The 19234-nt window shown below is 45.5% G+C and overlaps 1 protein-coding gene across 2 annotated transcripts in view; it reads left to right on the top strand.

Annotated features, from left to right (window-relative positions):
• Positions 1-19234, top strand: part of LYRM4 (LYR motif containing 4) — a 123414-nt gene that overhangs the window by 19844 nt on the left and 84336 nt on the right. For both annotated transcript variants that reach the window (XM_066579302.1, XM_066579303.1), the window contains exon 3: positions 5435-5555. In XM_066579302.1, coding sequence (XP_066435399.1) covers positions 5435-5555 — 121 coding nt within the window. The remainder of the gene's footprint in view (positions 1-5434; positions 5556-19234) is intronic.

Here is a 19234-nt window from a genome sequence, read left to right on the forward strand (position 1 = left end):
TAGATAAATGCAGTTTGATTAGAGGAGAGGGTTATGTGTTTTGGATGTCCGCTGCGGCCAACAGAATAATGATTCTCAATAACAAGCGCCATCGTCTTCTTTCCTCATTCAACATAAGACAAACCAGATGCCCTTTGTAACGTCAGCGGTCCTTTCTGCCGTAGGAGCGAAGCATCTCCCCTCTTCCCCAGGAACAATGGCGCTCCTCCTAAGGTACCAGCTGTTTAATGAGAGCACTTCCAGTTTTAATAAATCGTATTAACAATACACACCCATGTCACATTCTAGGTGAACGGGCCCTAATTAAAAGCACACACCATCTGCTAGTGCATGGCAGCAGGGTGGCACGCCACCGCCAGCTCGCTCCCTGGGACTCACTATGTATTATGTATGAACCATGTCTGCAAAATGTCAGTGATCCCATAGAAGGCATCCTGGAGTCGGCCTGGCTCCATCTAATGGGCACAGCTGTCATTAATCCCCTTTTTGAAAATAAACGCAAAAGTGATTTTCTTTTATGCAATATCAACATCCAGGATTAAACATCATTAGACAAAGTAAACGGGGCTGAAAATGGGCTTTACGCCTGTTGGTGGGTTTGTTCTATATGGTCATCTGTCTAAAGTTATTCTGTGTCGAGTTTATTGTCATTTTATAGTTCTCCAGAATCACCCTTTACAGAAAAGGCTAAATCTGTATCTTTGTGCGGTCTACACATCCACAGTTCTGGCCCGAATTGAGTGACATTTAGCCTGAGCGTTCCTCAGCACCGGCGACCAATACTAGCGTAATTAAAAATCGGAACCTCGTTGACTTCACCTGTAATTTTTATTGCCCGTAGTGTTTCTTGTGCCGCAGTTTTCTATAGTCATCTTCAGCAAATATATATTTTCAGCGCTCCACAGAAAAATTCGTAGGCACATTTGGCTCCTTAACTGAAAAATGTAATTTAATCTCCAGATGTAAATGCATATATATATATATATATATATATATATATATATATATATATATATATATATATATATATATATATATATGCATATATTTAACCCTTTGCAATCCAATTTTGGATTCAGGGTTTCCTAGGGGGCTTTCTCTTTCTGCCATTATACAGTGGCGCCATCTGCTGGCTAGAGCCAGTACTGCGGTATAGGACATGCTGGAGAGGCCCCTGACAACAGAGTGGCCAGTAATCTACAGCAAAAATACCCTGCCGGACGTCTTCCGACATCGGAGCTGTACAGCCTTCAATCAGAATGTCTTTAGATGTCAGACAGTGGATTGGAAAGGGGTAATGTTCTAATAACAAAGACTTGCTGCGGCCGCCATTTCTGGTAGTCCGAACGATTATTGTACACAAAAGACTAAAGCAAACTATAAATGTGAGCGACTGAGCCACACACGAAAATTGTTCGCTTCTCGTTCATGTTTAGCCGGCATACAAAAATCCTTGTTTGCTCGTCATTTCTCGCTTCGCCCGCACACTTCGCATTCAGCGTTTCACACAAGGAATGTGAACGATAAGTCAACGATGAATCTGCCCACCTAAGCAGGAGTGGACGAGGCGGTGATGACACCACCCATATGTGCAAACGAGATCGTGGCATCTAAAAGGAGCCTTACCGCAGATTGTAGGCTTGGAACGTAAAAGGGAAGCTGCCACCTGGAAAATGGCTTTCAGCCGCCGTAGTGTTAGGCGGTGTAACGTAAGCGGGACTGTTAAAAGCGTTGTTGCATCTGCAGGAAATATTACTTTGTAACTTGTTCGCCATTTTTGTAAATGTGCCGCCTCGAGTCAAAGAATTAGCATGTCACTGCCCAAACTCTGCCTCTTCCCTCCCCCGTTTTCTGCCTCCTTTCTCTTGAAGGCAGCTTTGATCGAAATGAGGTCTCACACATGTTCCATGAACCCCTCTGGTTGCGTCTTCACATGTGCAGTGCTCTGGTGAAGCCGTGGCGTACATGCTGCATATGTGTGGGGAAGACATGACCAGAGGGGTGGCACGAGATTTCATCGCTACCAGCGCTAATGTCAAGAATTAGCGAGCAGCCTTCAAAGTAAGAATTCCTGCAAATGCGGCAATGCTTTTTTTGTGTATATTCACGACTGTCCTGCTTGCGTTACACAGCTATGGTGGATTGAATACAACAATTTTCCGGGTGTCCGGTTCCCTTTAATTGGGTTCTCCCACTAAAGACCTTTATGATGTATCCACAGCATAGGGGATCGATCAGGGGTCTCATCACTGGGGGACCAATAATTACGACTCCCAGCAGTCCCATGAACTGCATACCCCGAGTGAACGAGGCAGTGGTGCATGTGTGACCATGACTGCATTCACTTCTACAAGACGAGGTGGATGGATGCACTCCGCTATCTCTTTTCGTCCCGTAGAACTGAATAGAGCGAAAGGGAGGCATGCGCACCATTTCTGCATTCACATGGGGCATTTGAGTTGCACACTTCTTGGGATCACTGAGGGTACCGGCCGTTGGTCCTCCAGTGATCATACACTCTTCAAGTTGGAAAACCTCTTTAACAAATGTTCCTCATTGTGTGGATTTGTCTACATTCATATGTATATCTTCAATAGTGACAACGATACAGATGGGTCTTTCTTTAGGCCCATTTACACAGAGCGATGATTGCTAAAAGATCGCTCAAAGGATAGTTTGAGCGATCATTTTGCATAAACTATTAAGTAGCTACTTAGTAGCAATTAAGTGTGCAAATGAAGCCTTGGCTGAAAGCAGTTAATAGCTCGAGGGCTCTTATCTGCTTTCAGTTCCATTGTTCTCCAACGGGAAACAATGCTATCAGCACTCCCCGTGGAGAACTGCTGATAAGGCTGAAGGACGATTTTTAGGTTGGCCTGAATTTATCGATCAGCTAGCAGTGTATGAAAAGTGCACGATGGGCGCGCGCTTTGATGCAACAATGATCATTAAAACGATCACTTTTTAGCGTTTTTTGGGTGATCGCTCCGTGTAAATGGGCCTTTTAGCTTGACTGTTAACGTGATGTGATATCACAGTGTGCCGTGTTATCAGGTGGTTTATTTACACTTTTGAATTACTTTACAATGTTTTTTTTGTGTTAAGAGAACAATAGCTTTTTAATCAGTTAACTCCTTAACGGCCACCCATATGTGCACTGCATTAGAAGCCCGGCAGGGGTCTACTGTGCAAGGGAAATCGGGTGCTTGGCTGTTGGATGACAGATAGGGGACTGGAGAAACCTTTGATCCCTGGTGTTTAACCCTTTACACGCTGCGGTCAGTGCAACAGCAGCATATAAAAAGCTGACAGGGGTAACAGGATGTGATCGCGGGGTACAGATGGGTTGCTATGGCACCTAGAAGCTTGAAAATAGCCTCCAGATCTGCCAGCTATGGTTCCTATAAGGCGCATCCTCTCACTGACCTCATACACTACTATGCTGATGTATAGTAATATATTAGGAGAGTGATAAAAGATGCAGATATTAAAGTCCTCCAGTGGGACAAAAATAAAAAGTTAAAGTATAAAAATAGTAAAATCAAACATCCATACACTACCTTTCCCCCTTTTTACTGTGTAATAAAAAAATTTGTAAAAATCACCTATGTGGTGTTGCCGTGTTCGTAATGACCCAGAGAAAAAAGTTAATACAATACATAACTTGCACAGTGCACGCCATGGAAAAAAAGGGAAAAACTTGGAGAAAATAGGTAATCCCGCCTTACAAAAAACGGAATTGAAAGCGATCAAAACATTGCATGGATCAAGAAATGGTGTCATTGTAAAGTACAAGTCATCCTGCAAAAAACAAACAAACACTGTTCATAAAAAAAAAATACCAGGGGTCTTTGGATGCATCAATTAAAGAAAGAATGTGAAAAAGTTGCAAGAAAAACACCTATATAAATTTGGTAGTGACATAATCCTACTTCCGTACAGAAGTAATATAACATATTATTTATACCGCAGGGTGAACACCGTTAAAAATGATTTATTTCTATTTCTGTTGTTACCTCTCCCCCCACCCTATTAAAATTGAAAAATAAAGAATATATGTAAAAAAAAAAAAAAAAAAACATGCCAGAATTGCAGATTTTGTTTATCTTGACTCTAGAAAAAAAAAAGAAAAAAATCAATCCAAATGTTTTATATGTTCCCAAAAATTGGTTAAATGAAGACCAGAACTCATCCTACAAAACAGAAGCCCCCTTACAGTTTCGGTGATGGAAAAATAAAAATGTTATAGCCCTTAGCCCTTTCCAATCCACTGTCTGACCTCTGAAGACATTATGATTTAAGGCTGTACAGCTCCGATGTTGGAAGACGTCCGTCGGGGCTCTCTTACTGTATATTGCCAGCCTCTCTGCTGTCGGAGCCTATCCAATGTGTCACCTCATGCAGTACTGGCTTTAGCCAGCAGATAGCGCCATTGTATAATGGCAGAAAAAGAGTAAGCCCCCTAGGAACACCAGGATACAAATTGGATTGGAAAGGGTTAAAGGCGGCAACACAAGAGCAAATCTTTAACCCTTTCCAATCCAATTTGTATCCTGGTTCTCCTAGGGGGCTTACTCCTTTTCTGCCGTTATACAACGGCGCTATATGCTGGCTAAAGCCAGTACTGCATGAGGTGACACGTTAGATAGGCTCCGACAGCAGAGAGGCTGTCAATATACAGTAAGAGAATCCCGACGGACGTCTTCCTACATCGGAGCTGTACAGCCTTAAATCATAATGTCTTCAGACGTCAGACAGTGGATTGGAAAGGGTTAAAATAGCAAGACATAAATAAACTATATAAACTTGGTACCGCCGGAATCGTGCCGATTCAGGAAATAATGTTACCACGGTATTTATTTTTTACACTGTACGTCATAAAAATGATCCGAAAAACGATGCCATGGCTATGTCAAAGGAAAAATTTAAAAAGTTGTGGCTCCTGGAGTGTGACGATAAAAAAAACTAGTTTGTCAATAATGTGCAAACTGGCTTCGTCACTAAGGGGTTAAGTTAAGATAACTTTCTGCACCCTGCTATCACAATCAAGGTAAGATGTGTCGCATCTGTAGATCATTACATTCAGGCGGCCATGTTTTTCTCAAGGACCCTTCATTACGAAATCTGTGCTTTCATCCTGTATTGCCATGTGCATGAATGAGCGAGGCGGCAGGCGGACTCGTTACCCAGGGAGGGGGCACCGTCTGAACCGTCATCACTCCGTACTCCTCCCTCTAGCAAAATCTGTGATTTTTTTTTCCACCAGAAATTGCCGTAAACTATAGCGAAAATCTTCACCAGGTTTCACCAGTCGTGGTTTTCAGGAGGAAGTGTATGAGAAACCCAAGGAGCAAGGAAGGAAGCGGAAGAATGTGCGATTTACATGGAAATCAAGTGTTTATGAGAGACTTTACTGTACTTTTTATACTTCTAGAACTTATGCCATCAGGAGAGTAAGAGACGCCTTCAGAGAGAAGAAGAACGTTGGTGACGTCCATGAGATACAATCCCTCATACACCGGGCTAGAGAGAACCTGCAGATCATTCAGCGTCAGGTAGGACCAGTTCTACTGGGGCAGATGTACTAATACTGGCTAATAGACACTGCACACTTGGGGTGCCTTTACACGGGATGGTCTGTGGGACAACAGATACCCCAACAGGTCGTCCCAGCAATGATTGTTCCTAGGTTTTTACATATTGCTAGTGATCGGAAGAGAGCGAGCTGGGGATCATTCCGGCCCGCTCGCCTCCATTCACAGTAAGGCAGTCGTTCAGAAGTGAGCATCTGCCTGTTTACACGGACCAATACGTTGTTCAATTCTCTGCATGCAGAAACTGAAGAGTGAATGAGAAGCAAACGACTTCTCGTTCCTCAATCAGTCAATGCCTGCATTTACACTGAACGATAATCATACAGATTCTCGCCGGATCGCGGCAATCCGGACGATTACACCGCTCAACAGGATTTTTGCATCTGGTGTGTGATATATCAATTCGTATGGATTTTTTGGTGCAGAATCCGAATTTACCTTTAGAAATGATGTATCATGTAAGGTTTTTATGTAATTTTAGATTTTTTTAAAAAAAAAAGGTTTTTGTGTTTGCGCTCATTTTCTGGGGAAGTATTTATATAAAATGAAATCAGTGACTAAGCTAAACTCTTTATTTGAATGTAATACAAAGTGGATGAAGTTCTACAAATGGTCACCAGATGGCAGAATAATGTAGTTGAGCCGGAAGGTTACCGACATGAGCCTATCTGTACTGCGGTTTAGTGTTTGTTGTAATCTGCATGAAGCACTTCTCTTCATTCCTACCTCAGCATATCGGGATTTTTGAGGTTCATTCACAAATACATTACTAGAAAAACATTATTGAGTTCTGAGTGTTATTTTTTTTGTATTTAAAACCAGACAATATTTGTCAATACTGTATTATTGTCTATGTAATAGTGCGGTGTATCGCAGAAATGTGACGTGATGGGTAGAATCTGATTCTTCCACTGAATTCAGCACCCCAAAATTAGTTTCCAAATCAGATACAGAATATTTTTTTTTGGATTTGCTGACCAGTGTAATCATCCTGTGTAAAAGCACCCTCAGCCTTAAAATCATTTATCACCGTGGCTCGTTCTGGATGATAAATCTAGAGCATCTTTAGACACTTCTATCTAACTTTATATCACATATCAGTTGACTTAGTTTACTCCCAGTGTCGTATTTAGGCAAGGACCTCGCCCACCTTAAGCCATGCCACCTTACCTCAAAGTTAGACCCCATTTTTAAAACAAAAGTGCCTAAAAAGTATCATAAATGTAGCGGAGAGTATTTAAGAGTTTCTAACGCAATTTGCTATCACAGACCGGGGGTAACTATAGAGGATGCAGGGGATGCGGTTGCACCCGGGCCCAGGAGCCTTAGGGGGCCCATAAGGCCGCTCTTCTCCATATAGGGAACCCAGTACTATGAATAAAGCATTATAGTTGGGGGCCCTATTGCAAGTTTTGCATCGGGGCCCGGGAGCTTCAAGTTACGCCTCTGATCACAGAAGAACGTTGATGATTTCCATGAGACACAATCTCTCATATACCGGGCTGAAGAAAACCGGGAAATCGTTCCGCTAACTCATGGAAAGGCTTTCCACAATATTTTGCCTATTCAGCCCTAAAAGTATTTTTGGTGGTCAAGCACTAATGCTGGATAAAAAAAATGCCCGATTCACAATCTGTATTCCATTTCGCCCCGTAGATGTATAATGGGATTACGGTTGGGGTCTGTGCTGGTTTCTTCATAACAAGCCTGTTATACCAGGTCCTTATGGGCCTCACTTTGTCCACAGGGGTACAGCCATGCTGAAACAAGAAGGGGCCGTCACCAAACTGTTACGAAGCTGGAAACATACAATTGTCTAATATGTCTCTTGTATACTCCAGCATTAGTACTGGCCTTCACATGAAATAAGGGGCCTAGCCCAAACCCTGAAGAGCAGCCCTGTACTACCGTATTATCGCCGTTCCCCCAGATCTTTACAGTTGGCACTGTGTAGGTAGGTAGGGGATATTCTCCGGGCATCCACCCAACTGCATCACTTCGGGGGAAGTTTCCACTGCTTCCGAGTCCATGCATGACATTGCTCATGGGGATTCTGGGCTTTGTGCAGCTCCTCGACGATGGAAGCCTATTTCATGAAGAGTTGTCACTACTTCTGTAGTAACTGATACAGTTAGGGGTCGGGGATTTGTACCCACCGCACTCATCAGCCCTGCCCTGTGAGTCGACATAGTCTACCGCTTTGTGTCTGAGCTGTTGTTGCTCCCAGACTCCTCCGCTTCCCAATAGTAGGACCTAAAGTTGGCCCGGGCAGATCTATCCAATCAGCAGATATTACAGCACAACGTTTAATATCATTGAGGTCTTCAGTACGATTCACACCAATGTTTGTCTATGGAGACATGGCTGTGTGCTTGATTTTATACAATAGCTGGAACTCCTACACTCAACAATTAGGAGGAGTATCCACTTACCTCCGTGTGGTGCAGAGTGTCAAGGCAGCAGCAATGCAGAGAAAAGCCCTCGCTCATAACCTGAAGGTTGTGGGTTCAATCCCCGCTTGGGTCAGGTAGCCGGCTCAAGGTTGACTCAGCCTTCCATCTTTCCGAGGTTGGTAAAATGAGTGCTGAAGGGTTAAGATGACTGATATATCACACAAAAATACAGTCTGCCAAGAAAATGTCACGATATGACGTCCGTCATGACTCGGTGCTTGTGAATTGTATACCGTTAGGCCATTCTCACACATGCGCATCTACCGCGATTACCGGTAGAATGCTCCCTTTGATGTCAATGGGGCCTTGCAGACCTGCATTCGAACACAGCGCTTTCTATCGCTTTGTTTTTCAAGCGCTGTCTGCTCTATTTTGCCGCACTTTTTATGGCACTTCACAATGATGGGGTGCGTTTAAAGCTGCAGTCGGGCACGGTAACATTCATTTCATGCAGGCATAAAAATCATCGTTGGCTTTTCGTTCGATTTAAACCGCGTTCATTCAGTCACTTATACAGAGAATGTGAGATGCTGAAAGAGCCAACGGCGTGTCTAAGCAGGCGGCACGAGAGCGAATGAGCGAACGGTGATGTTGCTGGTTTGATCATGCAAACAATATCGGCTCGTCGGACAGGACCCTTAGCCCGGCTCAAGGAATTATTCCTGCAAAGCACCAAATTAGAAGTATAGGTAAAGCGGGATGGCTGCTGCGTTCTGCCTACGATTGCGTGCCTCCATATCGGAGTAGGTGAGGGGTCCCGTGGTTGTACTATGGAGGGAATGGCTTAAATATATTTTCACTAGGTAAGAGTGCAGTGAACTCCAATCCTTGGGATCTACTCATGTCGGCAACCGACTGGGACATCCACTGTGCCGTAGCGGAGCCGCCACCGAGGACTTCCAACTCTTCCCGATGGTTTGGTCGTCTGCCAGACTAGCAGAATCAAAGGCTGATTTAGACACAACGATTCTCGCTCAAACATCGCTCTAAGCCGTCTTTTGAGTGATAATCGTTGGGTCTAACTGCACTGACATTGTGAAGTTTTCATTAACCAGTCGTTGATGATTCTCTTTCAGCATGCTGAAAGGGAATGATCATCCTTATCAGGAATTCACAGCGGGATACAGCGAATACTATTGTTTCAGCTGTATCCCGCTCCAAGAACACAGGCGGGGTATGAAGAACACAGCTGTCCATCTGTGTTCTGCATACCCTTCATGGAGTGTACAGCTATATACCAGCCGGGGTATGAAGAACACAGCGGCCCAGCTGTGTTCTGCATACCCTTCATGGAGTGTACAGCTATATACCAGCCGGGGTTTGAAGAACACAGCGGCCCAGCTGTGTTCTGCATACCCTGCACAGAACGCATAGCTGTGTAACAGCTGAGCGCCTTGTGAACAGCTGCGGTATGAAGAACACAGCGGTCCAGCTGTGTTCTGCATACCCTGCTCGGAGCGCTCAGCTGTATAACAGTCGGGCGCACCGAGCAGAGAACAGCTGGATGCAGAAGACAAGCGGCCCCACTTGTCTTCTGTATACCCCACTCGGAGTGTAAGGTGATCACATAACGATTATTGCTCAAAAGTCGCTCAAAAGGCATCTTTGGAGCGATCATCGTTGTGTCTAAACCAGGCTTTAGATCAGATCCTTGGCTGATGGAATATACATATCTGTGTTTTGTATTCAGACTTTTTTAGTTTCCCTTCTCCTCTCTTTCTGTATCTCGGTATCCCACAATTCCCGGCTACAATTATGTTCTGTTTTCCCCTTTTTCTTCCTGCATGAATTGTTGTTTGAAGTCTCTCTGCACTCGGCACCGGTTTTGAAGAACTGTTTAGCCCTAGTAAATGAATTGACTATAAGTCAGCGTGATGGCTGCAGACTGTATTAAATCAAACCACTCAATAGAACAATTGATTAAAGAAAAATAATTGTCCGCCAGGGATGCCATGTGTTTCTGTGACTCTGCATGCTGCGCTAGGAACGATTTCTCCTCTTGTACGGCGGCACTAATTAGTTGGAGTGAAAATATTAGTGCCGCTTTACTTTACATCGGGGGGGTTTGTGTCACTCATCTATTAAGGCAACAATGATTGACGTCCCGAAACATTTGTGTTCTAAGGAGACCAGCGCAGGTCTGTGGAGCGCACAGAGTACGGCCGGGCTCACACGGACGGGGCGGATTATACTGCGTACCGCATTAAGCTGGATTGTGGAGGCTCGCAGGCGGTCATGTACAGTTACAGGGTTTAAATTTTTTTTTGTTGGTATTTCCCACCCCATCGCCTACCGATGACGCGGTACCCACGCCCATATGCAATATTAATTGTGTATGGGTTGCGGGTCATTGACCTCAACACATGCCGTACACGCAGATTCTGCGGCAAAATAGAGCATGCTGCGTTTTTTTTTTTGGAACGACTAAAAAACGCACGCAAAATAAGCGCTTGTGAAATCAATGGGTTCTATTTTCTGCGTACTGCCCGTGCGACACACAGGCCTTAGTGAGCATCCCCAGATATGTCTGCACCCCCAAAGCGCGGCGGGCATCTTAAGGAAAGCATGGATTAATCTGTCCCAGCCCTTGCACGTACACTGTATATAAAGCTCTATACTCTTCTGTATATGGCGCCTGTTGAAGGAGGAGAGGGAAGGCATCGTGGGGTCATTTACAAAACAAGAATTAGGCTGCTTTCGCATCGGCGCCGGAACCTCCATCGCAGATCCGACGCAAAATGCCAGAAGAAAAAGCCCTGCATGATGACGGTCAGCTGAACAGACCCCATTATAGTCAATGGGGTCCGTTCAGCGCTATTCTGTCCCATCATAAGATAGATCTGTTCGGCCAGGGGATTCCCCTTTCCTGCTCCCATAATGCAGCAGGAAAACGGAACCCGCACCGCAGATGTGAAAGCAGCCTTAGGGCTCATTCACACGGCCGTATGTGGAAAATACTGCGTGTATTGTGCAATGTATTACCGCCGTGTGACCCAGCTGTCGCACGCACGCGGTCATGTTAATTCCTCTGATCTCTCATAGCGCCGTTGCCTCTTAAACTCCATACATACGCATATGTATTGCATACGTACAGCGTTTAGTACGCAACCCATAGAGAACACTAGGGCTGTACAAACGTAATACACGGTGAAATGGAACATGCTGCATGCTTTTTCACAAGCGTATTATATGCATTGTATATACACTAATGTGAATAGGATCACTTTCATTGACTAATAGCATAGCTGACCGTAGCCTGTCATGCTGCCGCCGCAGCCTGTCATGCTGCCGCCGCAGCCTGTCATGCTGCCGCCGCAGCCTGTCATGCTGCCGCCGCAGCCTGTCATGCTGCCGCCGCAGCCTGTCCCACTGCCGCCGCAGCCTGTCCCACTGCCGCCGCAGCCTGTCCCACTGCCGCCGCAGCCTGTCCCACTGCCGCCGCAGCCTGTCCCACTGCCGCCGCAGCCTGTCCCACTGCCGCCGCAGCCTGTCCCACTGCCGCCGCAGCCGGTCCTGGCTTTGTGGTAACGGCTGCCACATCTGCATGATGTATTTTTTAGACCTTCTTCTTATTATACATATACTATATAAGTAAAGGCCCTTTTCCATTGGATGATGATCAGGTATGAATGTTCGTACAAGCGTTCGTTTGCCTGATCGTCGCCCGCGATGAGCCAACAAATGAGTAAACGCTCGGTCGTTGGCTGATTGGAGAATTTATATGGCTTAAAACCACTCATGTAAACGGAGATACGTGCCGCGACAAAGTATCGTGCTGACTACCATCTGTCCGCATACTAATCACCCCATACCGCGTGTAAACCCCAGTAACCAGCGCCAATCTACATGCTGTGTTGTCGGAGTTAAAACCTCTTTACTCACAACTCTGCATTGTACCGCGTTCCTGTTATTCTTCCTAGAATGTATGAATACATTGACAGGTGGGTGTTACCATTCTCCATGTCACAGGGGTCTGTCAGTCTACACCGTCTGATAATTCAACATTGATTGGACAGTGAAAGGACACTCCCACAACTGGTAACACCCAGTTGTCAATGTATTCAGAGATTTCCAGGAAGAATAACAGAGGCATGGTAGAAGTTCTAAGAAAGGAAGCTCCAGACTTGTCATATTGTGGGTAATGCAATTGGGTACTGACAGGGACAGGTCCTCTTTAAAGGGATATTCCAGTCACATAGTTATCCCCTATCTGCAGAACTAGCTGTTCAGTGTGGGTTTGACTGCTGGGACCCCCACCAATCACCAGAATAGGGGTCCCCTTAGAGATTGGCAAAATAAATGGAACGCCAGTGCAGATGCCTGGTCACCGCTCCATTCATTTCAATGAGAGCGCTAGAGATTGCTGAGCGCTTGCACTCCCATCGAAATGAATGGAGCGGTGGTCGAGCGTCTGCGCCGACGCTGCATTCATAGTGTCATCTCAGGGGACACAGGGCTCCTGTTCTGGCGATCGGTAGGGGTCCCAACAATCACACCCCCACCGGTCAGTGAGTTATGTCCTATCTTTCTCAAAGTTCTCATCCTTTCAATGGGGCCGGCGCTGCTGCCACCTGCCCCATTAAAAGCAATGGGCGATATCGCAAAAAAAAAAAAAAAAAAAAGAACATTGCAAATCAATGGTTTCATAATTCTACGTTTTAACTCACCCTCGCAACTTTCCAAAAACGGGTGATTTTCTTGCAAGTGTGAAGACGCCCATACATTTGGGACCTTTAGGTGCACATAATTAGCACCCTGCAGGCCTGACATACATTAATCTACGTATAAAACTGCATTATGTGGAACTGGGCAGTTTGACGAAGATCTTTGTATTCTGTAATCATAATGGAACAGAAGTCCGTTCTCCGCTGATACGTTGATTGATGGCGGACCTGTGACTTTTGTTGCAGACCAATTGAACTGCTGTCTTTATAACGCGGTGAGTAATCACAGGCACGGTGACGGCAGAATATTAAGAGCACAGCGCAAAAGGCGTTTGTGAGGACTTGTGGGGCAACTGGACAACATAACAGTATCTTTGGACAGCATGAAAGAGTTAAGAAGTGCAAGCTATGGCTTAGCACCTATTGGTAAGGGAGTGCCTGGTACAAACAATGAGACTTTTGGCTTTCATTGGTGGAAATAGCTGGAAACTACCAAATACTGCAGTTTTGCAGCAATAAAGTCAGTATTTGTGGTTTAGCTAACAAAACCTACGTTTGGAAGGTTAGTAAGAAATAGGAGCCAGATGAAAGGCTAGATGGCTGCAGGACCTCAGTCTCTCTATACTCCCTACTAGTAATTATTAGGAAATTATAGTAGCAGTGTTTCTGGTGGCGCAATGCGCCACACAGCTCTGCTACATGCACGTCACACACACACAGCTCTGCTACATGCACGTCACACACACACAGCTCTGCTACATGCACGTCACACACACACAGCTCTGCTACATGCACGTCACACACACAGCTCTGCTACACGCATTGTTCATTCCATACAACAGGGATCAGAAGCAGCACAGCACTGCAGATGAAGGACCTGTGATGATGTCATCCTCATCCTCCGCCCCTGATCACATGATGGTGATGCTCATCCGAGTGAATGACTTACATACTCCGCCCCTGATTCACCTGACCATGATTTTGGCATGTATTATGGCCGATGACACACTGTGAATAGAGTCAATAAAAGGAAATGGACATACGTTGATCCATTCTGTTAGCGTATAAACACTGTTTGGATATGAGCAAAAAAATAGATCGCAGCACGCTCCATTTCTCGGCGTACCACGCAGTGGGAGCCCTAGAAAGGAAAACATACGCAACGCTCGCCACTCATACGCAGTCTCTGACGGCATCACACACATCAGTAAAACGTATGGGACACCCGCAATGTTTTACTCATACGGTCATGTGAATATGGCCCTAGGCTGGGAGTACAGATGGTACACATTCCTGAGAAGATCTTCATGGAGTCCATTAGTTTATAAAGGACCCATCAAGGCGGGCTTACACCAACGTATTTGCGCATTCAATACGCAGAGAATAGAACCCATTTATTCCAATAGTTTCTTTCAGATTATGCAGTTTTGCGCTAATAAAACCCACGACAAGCTCTATCTTGGTGCACATTTGTACACAATGGACCCCATAGGAGTCTATGGGGGAGTGTGCACCCGATACCTGCGTAATTTGTGCACTGCGCTGTGCAAGTTCATGGGAATTCGAACACACCGGGGACTAACGAGGCTCCACAGCCTTTTAAATCAGGCGCGGCTGTGAACCGTTCTAACAGCGCAAAAAGTACAGCATAGTGCTTTCAAATGAGCACAAAAACGACTCCTTCACGGCACTACTGCATGTGTTTTTATGCATATGGCCGTGTGAGACCACCCTAGTAAAAGAACATTGTGTGCAGGGATACAGTTACTGATTGTGGTAGGGGAAAGTTACAGAAGACTCTATAAAAACAAAGTCTTTGGCTTGAGATGAGCGTATGGCCATTCTGGCCACAGACTAAAAGCGTATGAGCAGCTTGATAGGGAACGCATCACCTGCCTAAAGCACCGCAAATTGAGTCATGGTGCCTTTGGGCAAGGTGGCGGAGTCAGACTCTATATTTTTTATACTTCCCTACTGCCGCGATCCAGCACGGTCACCCGGTGAACTCCGTGCGGCGCATGAAACTTTGACATTGTTCAATGGCGCCTTCAAGTCTATGGGAGAGGGCTCGCTCAGGACTCTGAAAAGAGTCAGCTTTCTGTACGGCGCCTGAACTTTAGCGGTGGGAACCAGGGAGCAGGTGACTATGAAAATGTGTCACCCGGCTCCCTGTCAACACACCTAACAGCACAATAAGCACAATGGCCGACCATATGGAGTCCACTGCAAAATAGAACATGCTGTGTTTTTTTTTTCTCCACATGTGGAATTCGCAGTCCGTATCCGTAAGTGTGAAGGAAAAAGTGAAAGTACATACTCTTCAAAGCGTGCGATTTGCTGCGGATTCCGCTATAGGAATCCGGTTGTGTGAAGCCGGCCTTAGGCAGGTAGCGGGTTCCCTTTAAGGCATTATCTGTATGTATATAAGTAAATCTAATCGCATGAAATGTTTGTATGGGTGATTCATCCTTCAGAACATCTTTGGCGCGCACCTTTTAGGTCTTTCTTTTCAGGTTCTTAATGAGCTTTCGGAGAGACATCCATTGTTTATCAGCCGGTGAACTCCGCTAAACACTGCAGGCGTCTGCGAACTGACAGAACACAAAGTAGAAGCTTGTCAGTTTGGGCTTATTTATTTACCCTCTTATCAAGACACCTTAGATCACTTCAAACACTGGGAGAGCTTTAAAGCACTCTCACAAATATGCATCTAATAGAAGGAAAAACAACCTCAAAAATAAGGGAATGCAGCAGAGCGGGTAATGAAGACCTACCGGATGTTAGAGGGACGCTCTTACAACGCCAACGCTATGAACCACAATGGGGCGCAATTTACTGGTCTTGTCTAATAGTGTAGATTTATGGCCCATTAACACGGGACAAGCTGTCGGGCAGATGGTGCTCGCTCCTGGGCTGTTACTCAGGAGCGAGGATCGCTGGCATCACTCACAGCACTGTGAGGCAAAGTGGCCAGGGAGCGTTCTCCTACCCCAACCACCGCCATTCACAGTAAGCAGACAGTCATTCACGTTTTCTGCATGCATTAACTGGCCGACTGCATGCGCTTACCCTGGACTGTTATCGTTACGATTCCCACAGGAGTATGGGAAGACCAGGCAGTTTAAAAACGCGCCAAATTTGTCACAGTGGCTAATGCTGGATGGCGAATATGGGGCAGACACTTTGTCTAAAAGCCCTTTTACACGCCCGGTTGTGTCCTTTCTTAGAGCCGTAGAATCTATTTAGCCAGCTATGCCAACCCTTCAGTACCACTTCAAGTAGGTTCATACTTTTTTTCTTCACACACCTTTTTCTGAGGCCGGCTTTACATGGGTGAGGTTTGCGAGATGCACCACGATGTGATAAAAAAAATTGTGCCGTGTCCCATCTTTCGTCATGCCCTCACATCACCCATTGTTTTCAATAGGGCCGGCAGCAGCATGGCACCCCATCTAGGTGCATACGAGTGTGATGCAATGGGAGTTAATCTGCGATCCTCCGCCACGGCCGTCGGCCATGCCGGAAGATCGCTACTTCCCTTAAGTGATGTGAGGCAATTTTGCTATAAGAACGCATCGATCCGCGGGTAGGCCACATGTTGGCGAATGCGATACCGGCCGTGATTTCCAGCCTGATATCACACTCGCCCGTGTGACGTTAGCCTTACTGAGGTTTGACTTTGTTTGGCTGTACCGACGTTCTGTATGCCATTAAAGGGCTGGGATAGTTATGCAGTTCGTTTGTCCTTTGTCTTAAAGGGAATGTATCCCCTTCATTTTTTTTTTTACTAATTAAAGCCAGATAGTGTTCCATATTTCATCTTATCTGTTTTATTTTCTGATTGTAGTTTTTCTTTTATTCTGTTATTTGCACATAACTATGGGGGTGGCCATCTTGCCTGAGCTGCATTTAACAACACTTAGAGAGAAGCTTTACAGCAGTCTCGTGGGCCATTCGCATATTGGACAGGAGGGAGCCCATTGACTTCTATGGGAGACTGTTGTAGACCTGTTCTGTGACCTGTACAGGGGTCATAATACAGGGAGGGGGAGTAGATAGCCACAGCTGATCACCTATTGTGAATGGTGGATCCCATGTTGTTTATACAACGTCTTCAGACCTTTTACCTTTTTTTTTTTACATTTTGTTATGTGGTGGCCTTGTGAAAGTTTTAAAAAAAAGAAATCAAGCTTTTTTTCCCCAATAATTATACACACATGAACACTACCAGTCAAAAGTTTAAGAAGACCTCAATTTTTCTAGTTATTTTTTATATTGATACAATTCAAGTTCAGCAAATAACGTTAAGGGCTCCTTCCCACGGACAGATTTCCACCGTGTAATACGCGACGAAAATCCGCCTCATTGCCCGCAGCTATTAGGTTCTATTGAACCTAATAGCTCAATGCTTGAAATCACCCGACCTCACCCGCCGGTGTACGCGTGGATGGCTTCCATTGCAGTCAATGGAAGCCGTCCGTCACGCTATCTTCCGCTGTAGCACAGCGGAAGATAGCGTGAAACCGCTTCCCCGCCCACCGCCAGCCGCGTCATATGACGTGGCCGGTGCATCACGCGCTCTATTGCGCATGCACGCCGAAGCGTCATGCGGGACGGAAGACGCCGGATCCGGAGGTAAGTATTGGGGTCTCTGGGGGGGGGCGCTGTGACGGGCTCCGCCGCGGAATTCGGTCGGAAGCCGGCCTAAGTGGTTCAAAAATAAGTTAAAAACAGAAAAAAAAATATTACATTTTAACCTGACCTGGGAACACATCAAGCACAGCCGCCTTGTAGCACAAAAAGCAAATGATGCAAATTATTTTTGCAAGTGTCTCAACTTTTGTAGATTACTTTCAAACCCTGTGATTCCATATAACTAGTGGGGGGAATTTGGATAGTTATGCTGTCTAGGACAGAGTACATTGCTATAATAATGGCAAGAAAAAGGCAATTAACCAACAAAGACAGACAATTATAACTCTTAGACATGGAGAAATTGCCAAGAAAGCCAAGGTGGCAGTCAGTACAGTTTCCTATACCCTCAAAAGGCACTTGGAAACTGGAGGGAACTCTGACAGGATGATGTCTGCCAGAACAAAGGCCACTATAAAATCAGATGACAAGTTTTTTAGAGTCAGCAGTTTGTATGATCAGCAGCTCACAGCGTAATGCAGCAAAAATAAGCAAGTTTCCATTTCAACTGTGAAGAGAAGACTTCTATCTGCAGGTCTAACAGGTAGAGCATCAGTAAGAGAGCCACCGCTAAAACTGCAAAAAAAAGATATGCCTGGATCAAGCAGCACCTCTAGTGGACTACTGAAGAATGGAAGGTCTTATGGACTGATGAATTACAACTTGACATCTTTGGTACATCACGCAGGGTTTTTTGTACACTGCCAAGTAGATGATAGGATGGTTCTTGAGTGTGTAACACCAACTATCAAACATGGAGGAGGAAGCACGATGGTCTGCGGCTCTTTGGCTAGATGAGTTGGCAACTTGCACAGGGTGACTGGCACACTGGACACAAAGGCTACCACAGCACTTTAAAACATAATACAATACCCTCTGGTGTATGCCTAGTTGGTCAGGGCAAGACCATAATCTGAAACGTACTTCTTGGTTAAGAAGACAAGTAGGCTTCAAAAACTGGAATGGCCTGCACAGTCGCTGAGCTTATTTGGGATGAACTGGACAGAAGGATTAAAGCAAAGTAACCTACAAGTGCAGCACATTTGTGGGAACTTCTGCAACAATGTTGGGAAGAAATATCTGAACAATATCTGTGTAAAGCTGTTAGTTAGAGGAAGCTACTTCTAAGGCCTCTGGCCCATGGCCGGGTCGGATTCCACCTGCGAAATTTCGCAGCAGAATCAGATCTGCCGCCCCCCCAGAGACCCCATACTCACCTGTCCGGATCCGAGTGTCGGCCGGCATGCATGCGCAGTGCAGCGCTGGGTAGTGAGAGATTCCTGCGATACTTCCGCTGTGCCCACAGCGGAAGTATCGTGGGACGGACGACTTCCATTGACTGCAATGGAAGCCGTCTGTGCGTTTTTCTGCACAAATTAGAACATGCTGTGACTCTCCCTCCCATGTGGAAAATTGCTACTGATTTCCGCTCGTGGGGAAAATCGTTTTACACAGCATGTCTACCGACGATTATTGCTGCGGAAATCCCGGCGGGTGTCTGACAGCGATTTCCGCAGCGATAATTCGTCTGTGGGCATTCGGCCTAAGAGTCAGAAATCTAGATGTACTTTGGTGAAAGAAAGTTCATCCGTGATTGTTATTCATGTTTGTTCTATGCTTTCATTAAACTGTGTAAGGATCGCTAAACCTGGAGGTGTTCTAAAGCATCTGACTGGTACTGTGTGTATAGGGGTACATAATACAGAATTATTCTTGTAGCTCCAATCATTTGCTAGGCAGCCTTGTTCTCATGTGCGGCACATGAGGCTGATAGAATAGCTGCATTGCAGAGTCTGCTTAAGTATTACGTTCCAGGTTACAATCCGACCAA

The sequence above is a fragment of the Eleutherodactylus coqui genome, chromosome 9, assembly GCF_035609145.1.
Source record: "Eleutherodactylus coqui strain aEleCoq1 chromosome 9, aEleCoq1.hap1, whole genome shotgun sequence".
NCBI classification, from domain to species: Eukaryota; Metazoa; Chordata; class Amphibia; order Anura; family Eleutherodactylidae; genus Eleutherodactylus; species Eleutherodactylus coqui.